This window comes from Sinocyclocheilus anshuiensis, unplaced genomic scaffold, assembly GCF_001515605.1.
Source record: "Sinocyclocheilus anshuiensis isolate Anshui unplaced genomic scaffold, SAMN03320099.WGS_v1.1 scaffold1658, whole genome shotgun sequence".
NCBI lineage: Eukaryota > Metazoa > Chordata > Actinopteri > Cypriniformes > Cyprinidae > Sinocyclocheilus > Sinocyclocheilus anshuiensis.
The window spans coordinates 86,662-98,708 of NW_015547302.1; the positions used below are offsets into that span (position 1 = coordinate 86,662).

General features: G+C 39.6%; 1 protein-coding gene across 1 annotated transcript in view; it reads left to right on the forward strand.

The window, feature by feature from the left end:
- The first annotated feature begins 7,173 nt into the window (after positions 1–7,173).
- Positions 7,174–12,047, forward strand: part of LOC107701714 (dnaJ homolog subfamily C member 11) — an 11,749-nt gene continuing 6,875 nt past the window's right edge. The window contains exons 1-5 of the mRNA XM_016503784.1: positions 7,174–7,350; positions 8,070–8,199; positions 8,709–8,782; positions 10,950–11,051; positions 11,133–11,273. Of these exons, the coding sequence (XP_016359270.1) occupies positions 7,279–7,350; positions 8,070–8,199; positions 8,709–8,782; positions 10,950–11,051; positions 11,133–11,273 (519 nt within the window). The 5' untranslated portion in view covers positions 7,174–7,278. The remainder of the gene's footprint in view (positions 7,351–8,069; positions 8,200–8,708; positions 8,783–10,949; positions 11,052–11,132; positions 11,274–12,047) is intronic.

A 12,047-nucleotide genomic window follows, 5' to 3' on the forward strand; every position in this document is an offset into this window, starting at 1 on the left:
GTCTCCAGAACTCTATCCCCGCCAACTCTGAAACAATTTACGCAACCGAGGAAGCTTGATCATTCGAAAAAAAGAAGTTGGAAATCGACAGTCGCTGCGGCTCACAAGTTTTGCTTTGAGCGCGACCGTTAGGCTGAAGGAAACGGAGCGCGAGACGGATTTTTGAATTTTCAGAGGCGCTCGCGCTTTCGCTCCAGCTTGTTTGTAAATATATGTGATGCACACTGCTGGCTAGCTACCGATGCTGGCTAGGGTGATGTGATGTCTCCGTGCTGGAGTAACGAGTGTGTGATGATAAACACAGAGGCTTTACAATCCCAAAAGCTCATCGGTTCTCAACTGGCGGCTGTTCCCTGCCTGCCTCCAAATTTTTCCCCTCGCACACTCTTGTCGTACAAGTAAAAAAATATCCCCGATGTTTCTGACTTACCTTCCGGCTTGTTTTCGGCAGCCATTTCCCCTCCGCTCGCCACATCCTCCTCCTCCTCTTCACGAGCGTTGGGTACCACGCGCGTTCACGCCGAGGACAGCAGCACGAGAAGGGACTGGCGAGGCAGAGGCAAGTCCAGCCAGAGCGCACTCACGATTGGCTGTCGAACTATGACTGACCATGTTGTTCTAAAATGGCTTGCGAGAGCAAAGCAAACATCCTCCCCTTCAAAGTGTCTCTGAGAACCATTGGGTGAAGCGTGATGTGTAGATACACCTTAAGAAGAACCGAACCAATCCAAAGTGAGCGCTCGGGAGAGGTTCGCGTGCAAATGAAATGTTTCAAGTTGCTAAATTCAAAGGCAGAAAACGTATTTTTCTGAGCTTTTTGCGCTGACATTTCATTCGTAAGCAATTCAAGTCAGGTTATTTATACGTTATGTATACGTTTTTTGCCTTTATTCATATCATAGCTCTGCTACCAGTTAAGGCACTGCACTCTAAAAAATGCTGGGTTAAATACAACCCAGTGCTGGGTATAATAGGTAATATTTTTCTACTCAGATTGAACTTTCAACCACTTTGAATTTAAGCATTAATGAATGAAATCGAGCTGAAAACTCATAAAATCACGTAAAATGGCAGAACTCATTGTGACACGTTCACAGGATGTTTTATGACAAAAAAAATTTTTTACAATTTACTTTAATTTACTTTAATTTACTAAAACTGCTTTTTATGTTGTTAAAGCAATTAAGATCATTAAGATTTCATGAAGATAAATATAAAGCAATCCATAGGTTAACCTTGAAGCTGAAGCAACGTTTGGGCTGAATGCGCTGAAATGCTGCGCCATGGTGCTGAACGGACAGCTCCAGGTGGGCAGCAGTGTTCTACTGTCACAGTGCGCTTTCACGAAAAATGTAGCACCCCAGACCTCCAAAATGTCTTGTGGTTCACTGAAAGTATCCGAACAGTATCCTACACTGCTGTGCTTGCGAGATAAATAGTTTCTGACAGCCTATTCCAATAGTATATGCATAATGCTGTGATCTGGGTCCCGTCTGAATTGCCTAGAAAACCTCAAAACTGCATTTAGGAATATGGAAGTCGCATTATACCCCAGCTGATTAATTATTCGTTAGATTAAGCATTCGTTAATTGCACTGAGCACATAGATAATAGCTTATATGCCTCTCTGCCCGCAGTGAATACCCGCTATGAAATGTTATCATTAAAGCTACATCTTTATTGGTTGCAGTTGCTTGATCACATGAGTGCTTTCCAAATCCTTATCTGTTCATTTTCGAAGAGAAAAACTTGGATTGTATAAAATATTCTAAATGACCAGTGGAGAAAACATTCGGGCCAGTCTATCAGACGAAACATCTTCGTAATGGAAAAAAAAAACATAACATTGTGACTTTTAAACAATTTTGTTGACTGAATAAATCAGGTTATATGTACTGTGTATATAGCAATGGTTTAATTTAGGATTAGAACGTGTTCAGAATTCTAACAATAATACATGAAGCTCTTGAAAAATGTTGGTAATACAGCTTTTGAGGCATTTGAATTCTCTACGGGACTGAAAATTATACTACAGCACAATTCCTTATGGAACATCTGCAATCTATTCTTGCCAGGATCACACATGGCATCACACAGAGGACTTCACAGACTATCTCGTTACTTAATTACCATTACATCACACACAAACATCTTTGTTTCCATCCATTTGACTTGTCACAATAATTTCTACTCTAGCCTACTTTTATTCATCGGTAATTAAAATCCAAGTGGACTTATTTAAAGGTTACAATCATACTGACATGACACTGACTTATTATTGGCTATTTTTTCTAACACTAATGGAACTGAACTTGGGTCTGACGTCAACTACAGCTCATTAACTAACCGAATGTTAATTAAAAACAAAAGAGGGCGCCGTTTGACATTTTCCAACTGAATTATTCAATTAAATTAAACTAAACTAGAATGTTGGATGCATAAAATGGGTGAATAAAAGTCTGATAAACATCTTTTAAGTCCACAATTCGAATGTATTTATCATTTCTAGATATTCTTTGTGGATATTCTGTAATGTCGCACTAACCATACTGAAGCTTACATTGCGATCCCAATACACACATCTGCAGTCTTGTCATCTTGAGAGCGAGTGCATGCGACAGGGAGTAACTGGGCAAGACTGTCCCAGTTCGGAAAAAATGCCAAAGCGCAGCGACTTTAACACACGCTTAGGAACTCACGTAGGCTACCCGGAAACGCGCAATGTCGAATAAAACTATCTAGTGTAAGTTAAATTAATAGAAATTACATATACCATTGAAATATGCAACACTTTATATGTTATATTTTAATGGTACAGAGGTGAGTATGTGGATTTTCTTAACCGTTTGCAACTGTTGGACGGTATGTATGGACTAAACACACATTTAGAGGTTTATTGTAAAGTGCAAAGTATTGTACATGTTGTACATGTGTGTCCCAAAAGTTCTACCAACACTTGCGGTCTTCACAACCACTTGAAGACTTGAGCTAAATACAGGAAGGAAATGCGTCATGCATTACAAATGGTAATGCGCAATGACCGCGAGTGTGGGGATTGGGTCTGCTTGCATATTTATTGGGACAGGCCCGGAGGACTGAGAAGGGTATAACTGCAGCCCGGAGATCTCCAAATGGGGGCGGGAACTCCAAAACGGGGTGGGAGCTCCAAAATAGGGCGTGGTTTCCTCCCATTGACAGACAGGCACATGACACGCATGCGCAATTTTTTCCCCCAATCCACTTCAGTGCAAACTCCGCCCCACAGCTGATTCTAAAGATTTTATTGGTTGTGTCAATTAAAGTGTTGATTTTCTACACTATTCTACAAAAAATGCTAACCCCTAAACCTACCCCACACCTGACCCTAACCTTAACCAGTGTAATTGACTGCACGGCGGGATTGGCGCTGAATAGCGTGGTAAAGAAAGTTGCAGTTCAGGAGATAAACAGTTAATAAGATTATGCGATATGAGATCGTTCCGTAACTCCCCAACCGGACCTCACCGGACTATAGGTGCGTTCGACTTCATGCCGCGCCGCGCAAACCGATCGGCGGCTGACTTGAAGCAGTGCATGCCGGTTAGAAATTTTGATATCGTTTCGAGAGCAGCCGGCTGACTCAGCTGGCGCAGCTTTTTCACAGAGTCAGCCGGCTGCTCTCGGAACGATATCGCGGTACTTTGATACCAGTACTTTGATACCATCAGCGCTCCGCTGATAACGACACAGCTGTTTCACGATTGGCCAAATTCACCACATGACAACAATGACGTGTGTGCTTGTAGTCCATATCTGTTAGCTTTGAGGTCATTCATACACTAGTGCACTCCTGAAAGTTTGCGAAAGTTAACTTTTAGCGATAAACTCATTTAAAATGTTCCAAGCCTTGAAAAGTAGACAAGAGTAGACGGCTGCAGTGAGAAGAGTAGTGAAAGAACCGCAGAAAAGACAGACAGTTCTGACTTCTCATAGCAAGTCAGACACCAGTGAGATCAAAGACGGATATTGCATGATTCATACTTATTGTTGCTAATAAAGTAAACGTAACATTACATTACATTCTGTTGCTTTTATATAAAAATATTAATATGATGTATAACACACCCAAAGTAGTTATTCAATTTCTCCCAACGATGTGTTTTCTATTTTTAGTTTGATAAAGACACATCTTATTTAGAAATATGACAACAATCACATATTCCACACAGAGATCACACTGTCATAGTATTTGGGAATAATCATGCATAATTTAAACACATAATCACATGATATCATATATAAAAATCAAAATGCAACATCATAGTTGTTTAAATATGCACAAGTTGTGTCGTCAACAAGTTGTTTCCCACATTCTTTTGCACGGGGAGAGCAACGGCGCTCGACTGCACAATCCGACACAGCCGCCTCGCCGTCACGAGAGTTTTTTTGTACACGTCAGCATGACATCAGAGCAAGTCGGAGATAAGTCGGACACTTTTCTAACCGGCATGCATCTCGCGGTAATCACCGGTGATCGATTCTGCGCAGAATGTGCTCATCTCAAACAAGCCCAGTGTCCGGCTTGACGGCTCCGTTTTCAACTCCACCCTCGACTGCAAGCGGCTACTCTTGCTGACTGCCGTCTGGAGGGGTGCTTCAAGTCAAAATGTTCCAACTAAAACTAGCATATGCAGATATTTGACTGGACCCAGATGTCCTGGTTGCTCCAAAATAATTGAGCACACCTGCAGCACCTGCACTGATCGCATGAGTAGCCTGTTATATAACCTCCACTGTGTAAAGACTATGCACCTGGTATATGAATATTAAAATGTATGCCATGGTCTGTCTGAATACTCAATTCTGATTGGCTGGCAGGTATGCATTAAAACTGTTTAATGCACAGGTAGTTCCAAGTCAGTTTAATCCCTGTTCTATATGCACACAGCACTGCAATTTTGTTAATAAAACAGGTTTGATACTGAATCTCTACATTATTTTTCTCAGCAACAAGGGGTAAAATGATTGTTTTTGAAGAAATTTGTAATTCACACACACACACCTTTCCTCTCTCTCTCTCTCTCTATCTCTCTGTGTGTAATTAATTAAAAATAATTAATAAATAAATGCTAATAAATGCAAATAAATGCTGATATATAATTAATTGAAATAAATGTGATCTTACCGCTCTATTTTGGGCAGAATGCTAGCATAATGAGCCATAACAGACATAAATAACTGTCATTTTTACTCTTCCAGTCCCTTACATATAACACCTTGTTATACAGTAGCAGTCTTATTTCTATTTCTATACAAAAACACATGCACACACACACACACACGCACACACACAACATTATATTTTTGTCTGTTTTTGAATAAGAAAATGACATTTTATTTTTCAATATGGAAGTAAGCATTTTTCTGTGAATGTGCGAGACTTCTGGTTCATTAGCCGCTGTATGGGAATAATGAAGAATAACAAAGTGCGGTAAAGAAGAGTAAACAGGGGTCCCCATGAGAAAAATAGCTTATAAATCAGGGGTCTTCAACGTTTTTCAGGGTAAGGACGGCTTTGGCGATGGAGCAGGGACCCCCTTATTCAAAATGTGTCAAGCAGAGCTACATATTATATAATATTAAGAGACACTAACCATATTATGATTAAGAATAAATTACAGTATATGTATATTATGTTAAGAACTATGCACATTATTTGTGATGCACATGCATCACTGTCTGTATATTGTATTTTATTGTTAAAATTGTTGTTTATGCATCATCTTCAATAACGTCTCAGGTTCCGTATGTAACCATGGTTCCCTAAAGGGAATGAGATGCTGCATTGGAATGCTTTGGGAACACCTCTGCGAGACAATAGGCTTGTTTGAGATGTGCCTCGCCTTGCCTGAAATGTAGGTGAGAGTAGGCGGCTACAGTGAGGGGAGGGGTGAAATAAGCGCAGGCAAGACGGACAGTTCTGCCCTCTCAAAGTGGAGCAGATACCAACGAGATCAAAGGCGGATATCGCGTTATTCACACTTACATGCTGTTTTGCTAATAAACATGATATAATTTCAGTTCTGTTGCTTTTATATGAAAATAAATATGATGAACAAGACACTCAAAGTGCTTGCTATTTAATTCCATACGAAAGGTGTATTTATCATCCATTTTTACTTTAATACGAACATGTATTTTATATTTTTATAGAAATATGACAATCACATTATCTCACACAGAGATCGCACTGTCATCGTGTTTGGGAACATTCATGCATAATTTAAATACATAATCACATGAAATCAGATAAAAAAATTAAATATTTTAGAAGAGAACCGCAGCATCACGGTTGTCTGAACCAATGAGCATTAAGCTGTGACGTCAGTCAGTCGTTTCCCATCATGCTTTTGATCAGCGCAGTCGGTGGAGAGCAACTGCGCTCGACTGCATAATCCGACACAGCCGCCTCGCCGTCACGAGAGTTTTTTTGTACACGTCAGCATGACATCAGAGCAAGTCGGAGATAAGTCGGACACTTTTCTAACCGGCATGCATCTCGCGGTAATCACCGGTGATCGATTCTGCGCAGAATGTGCTCATCTCAAACAAGCCCAGTGTCCGGCTTGACGGCTCCGTTTTCAACTCCACCCTCGACTGCAAGCGGCTACTCTCGTTGACTGCCGTCTGTAGCGGTGCTTCAAGTCGAACGCACCTAATGGCACCTTTTTAGTTACACCCAGCGTCACTTCCCCCTCCTACCCTGCGAATTTCGTGCCCGGGGATGCCCCCGTTGCTTAGAACAAAGCGATAGAGTAAAATCTTTCGCCTGCGCTGCGCTGCGCTGGGACTGCTCGTGGGTGATTCCCCTTTATATCATTAAGCAGAGGTTCAAACTCCAGTCCAAACAGCACTGGCCACGAGCTTTGGGCTCTGCTCTCACCGAGAATATTTATTTATATAGCATATTTTATTTTAGATCAACTAGAAACAATGTTTAATTTATAAAGTTTTATTTTGAAAACAAAACAACGGTCACTAATTAGAAGTATAAAACGAGGATTTGTAAAGAAGAATGTCGGAGGATTTCAATATAAGCCAAGAGGAGACTGGTGCCCCATTTTGGAGATCTCCGGTCTGCAGTTATACCTACTTGGAGAGGACTCGCCCTGTATGCTTTTGGTCAGTGTTTCCTCCCAGCCTGGGGGTGGCGCTGAAGACCTTCATGCGCTTCGTTTCTGCGCACCAAAGTCAGCGTAGTTTGATCTGGCGCTGGTGCGGGGATGAAAGGTGGTAAATATGGCGGCGGCCTTGGAGGAAGATGAAATCGACAATGATGACTATTATTCTCTGTTAAACGTCCGCAGAGAGGTATGACAAATAATTATTAACGTAGACGTTTTCGGTGAGAGAGCCGCAAGTGAATGGTAAATGCAGGCGCTTCAAGTATCACGCTTTAAAAAAGGATCCGACAGCATGTCGTTAAGCTGTGGCTCAGTCAGCACACCGTGACCCTTACTTATTGTCTTCATGCAGGAATTTGACTGCATGGTCACTAATAGATCTGATGCATATAATATGTAAATGCCTTTTGTTCTCTTTAGACTTAAACGTGAAGTATAATCACTAATGATTCTTTTTGGCGATTCTCAACTGTAAAAGTGAAACTGCTTCTAAAGTGTTGACTTCAATCAAGAAAAAAGCTACCGATTATATTAAAAACACCCATTAAACAAGATTGTCTTTGCTAGACTCACTATCATGTTGCTGAAAAACTGTTTAACTTTCTTTTGAGGAGATCATGTTATTCAGAATGTTAGGGACTGACAGCCATCTTTTGGCATACAATATAATCAAATGGTAACTGACGTTTTCATATTGTCTAACTCAATGGAACAGAACAGAAAGTCATACATTTTTGAATTAACTGATGTGTTCACAAAAGTCTTGAAAGGATTTTAATTTGTCTTGGTTACAACTTCTGAACTTGTTTTTGGATCTGATTTTGCACCTTTTATGTTACGTCTTCCCAAGAGCAATGCTGTAGTTTAGGTTTATGAATAATTATTTCTGTTTAACTTTATATTCAGGCCACACAGGATGAGCTCAAGGCTTCATATCGCCGCCTCTGCATGCTCTACCACCCAGACAAGCACAGAGATCCAGAGCTTAAGAGGCAGGCAGAGCAGCTTTTTAACTTGGTTCACCAGGCCTATGAAGGTATGATGTTTTTGCACACTCAGCCTTTTAAAGCCTTTTGCAAAGCAAGACACTTTTGCTGCATTGTTATGTCTCTGTTTTTACTGTCAAGGAATTGTTTTGTTGTTAAATGGATCGTCCACCCAAAAATAAATATTTTCTCATCATTTATTCACTCTCATGTTGTTCCAAACTTGTGTGCATGTTTTTCTTCTACTGAACCAAAAAAGGACATATTTTGAAGAATGTTGGTAACCAAACAGTTTCAGTTCCCTTTTGTCTTCCATTGTATTCTTTGTCTATGTAATGGAAGTCAATGAAAACTGAAACTGTTTAGTTACCAACATTCTTCAAAATATCATCTTCTGTGTTCCACAGAGGAAAGAAAGTCATACAGGTTTGGAACAACATGAGGGTGAGTAAATGATGACAAAATTGTCATTTTTGGGTGCATTATCCCTTTAACAGCCAGCAAGTTTTTAATACCAAGTCATGAATATTTCATGATTGTGATTTATGTTCTTTTGCAGTACTAAGGGATCCACAATCTAGAGCAATCTATGACGTATATGGGAAGAGAGGGCTGGAAGTGGAAGGATGGGAGGTAAGTTGAAGATTCAGAATAGGGGTCGACAGATTATCGGCCTGGCCGATTATCGACGCAGATATTACGCATTTTTATGATTATCGGTATCAGTCATTTTCAAAACCGATTTGCCGATAAAATAATTTAATTTTGAAACACGCTATCTGGCTCTGATGCAGCCTGTCGGAACGCACCACTCTGTGGCCTAGAGCAATCTCCGACCCATCTGATTTGTTGGGAGTCACGAGTCCGACCAATCAGCGTGGAAGGCTAAAGTCACTGAAAGTTTTGCACTTACACACCGAAAGCGCTGGCTAACTGGAGCTGCTTCAGTGATCACGCATCAGTTGTCTTTCTAAGGCAGCAGCAGATGTTGCTGAAGTTGCAGTAAATCACAATCCACTACACTGAAGTTGCAAAACACCTCAATATTATCTATTTATGGTTTCCGCAATGGGGAAAACGCGGATGGAATCGCGGAATCTAGTCATATAAATGGAATGTACTGTATAACGTGGAATGTCACGGAATTTGACAACGTTTGGATGAATTAATCAAAAGTAGGTCAGTACACTTAAATCGACTCACGCTATGGACTAGTATCTGTAAATATTAAGCCGCAAAAAGACTATTTAAATATGAATCCTGCATGTTCTGCGTGTCTCTGTATATGTGAATGGCACAGACGCGCGGTTTTGTTTACTACACACATACTGAAGTGCGTGACTCACTAAATGAGGACATAAATACATGAACAACATCTCCAGAACTGCTCTGAGAGTTACTTCATGAGCATTTGACCGTTTCATTTGAGTAAAACTATCGTCATATCATATACATAGGCTACAGAAACTTAAAAGGTCCTCATGGCAACCCGTCAAAATAAAAGTTTGGTTTAGCTACTACTACTACAACAATTATTACAATTTCTGTTTAAAAGAATAATCACACAATACACTATTTCTTCCATGTTTTAATTTTAATAGTAAACCCCTTTGTTTGCCAAAAATAGTTTAACTCTCAAAAAGATAAATGAAATTAATGTTTTATCCCAGATAGCACAGGTACATCTGCAAGACGTCTGTTAAAGATCTCTTCATCTGGAAAGCATCTGCTGTGTACAAACATCTGATAGACGTCTTTAAGATGTCAGTTTTACATTCATTCTAAATCATAAACATCTTAAAGACATCTTCTAAACGTCTATTTGACATCTGATAGGAAACGTCCTATAGACGTATTGCAGATGAGCAAACACTCTAAAAAAAATACGTCTTGCAGATGTAAACAACATCAAATAGACACCTCTGTGATGGATGTGTGCTATCAGGGATGCCTTCATTTGCACTGCACTGTAAATTAAAACTAATGGAAATTACTGTCACATAGGCCAAGATTAAGAGACTGTCACGTAGGCTAAGATTAGGATGACAAAAATTTTGACATTTCAATAGGCTTTTGAACAGAGTTTGCCTAAAATAGGCTATTAGTGTTATAGTTCCATTAAAATAGTTGCAGTCTTCTTAACAACTTCTACAATGGAGCTATGAAGACAGTTAAATTATTTACACTTATTATTTACATTGTGCTTCTTTAAGTTAATCAATTGATGTGCATTAGATGATGAATTGAGCAGTCACCTCTTGTATGTTATGATTTAGTCATCAGAAAAGAATCAATGAAGAATTATGGAGGTTGTGCTATTACACATACATTTCTAACATGTAAATTATTGAAGCCAAATACTTACATTTCCTCAAGCTGTTTAGCTGTAGTACAGTATTCATAGGCTTAATCATGAAGCATACAGTGGCCCCACTTTTAACTCTCTCTTTATATTACCCTTATTGTAGATGGATGCATGGAAGAATACAAGAGTAAGAAGTACAACCAAAACCAGTGAAGGCAGTTTTTGTCAGAGCCCTTGTTATTCTTAATTTTGACATTCATTTTAATTTTTACACCAGACATATATATAGGTTCAAAATATCGGTTATCGTCTACTTGGTCTGTAATAATCGGTATCGGCATCGGCCCTGAAAAACACATATCGGTCGACCCCTAATTCAGAAGACTAAAAAATGCTTCAGCATTCGTTCCATAGTTTCGTAACATTTCAAGCAAATAATTTTCCCAGTGGGCTTTTGTGTCCTCTTTTTGTGCTCACTACAATAATGATTTCTAGGTAGTGGAGAGGAAAAGAACGCCAGCAGAGATCCGTGAAGAATATGAGCGACTTCAAAGAGAGAGAGAGGAGAGGAGACTACAGCAAAGGACCAACCCAAAGGTTTGACCTAATGCGTTCAATGCAGCAGCCGCTGTCATCATTAATACAGGTCTTGCTGATTGTTCACTGTCTCTCACTCAGGGGACAATAAGTGTGGGTATTGATGCGACAGACCTCTTTGATGCCTATGAGGAGGATTATGAAGAGATCTCTGGTGGTGGTGGCGGCGGCGGCTTACCGCACATTGAGATCAACAGGATGCACATATCCCAGTCAATAGAGGTACAGTCCTTACATCATGTTTCTTTTAATGTATACTCTCATAGACACAACACTGTTCAGAAGAATGGGTCTGTAAGATTTCCTTTTGAAAGAAATCAATACTTTTATTCAGAAAGGATGCATTATTAATTAAATTAAATGTTAATGTTACAAAAGACTTCTATTTCAAATAAATGCTGTTCTTTTGTATTATGTTTCAACAAAAATCTTAAGCAGTACAACTGTTAAGAAGTAGGCTAGCTGATGATTATATAAATACGTTTTTTAGCAACAAATCTGCATATTATAATTATTTCTGAAGGATCCTATGACACTAGAGTAATGGCTGCTGAAAATTCAGCTTTGTCATCATGGAAATAAATTAGATTTTACAATATATAAGAATAAAATAAAATAAAAAATACTAATAATATTTCACAATATTGTGGGTTTCGCTGTATTTTGTTTAAATAAATTCAGCCTTGGTGAGCATGAAAGAGCATGAAAAAACCTACTAACTCCTGTCTGTTATGATTGGGCACAATGCAAGTGTTTACATTAGGGCTGCACGATAAATCGCATGCGATATTTAACGCGCATTTTATCAGTGAAGCCGGTGCTGTAATCAGCGGTAAATCTCCATCACGTGTGTGCTTTCACATTGAGCAGCATTAACTACACAGAGCCGTTGTTCACTGACGAGCTGCGCTAAACCACGTTCATATTCGCGCGATTTTTTGCGCAGCTTGTCAGTGAACAACGGCTCTGTGTAGTTAATGCTGCTCAATGTGAAAG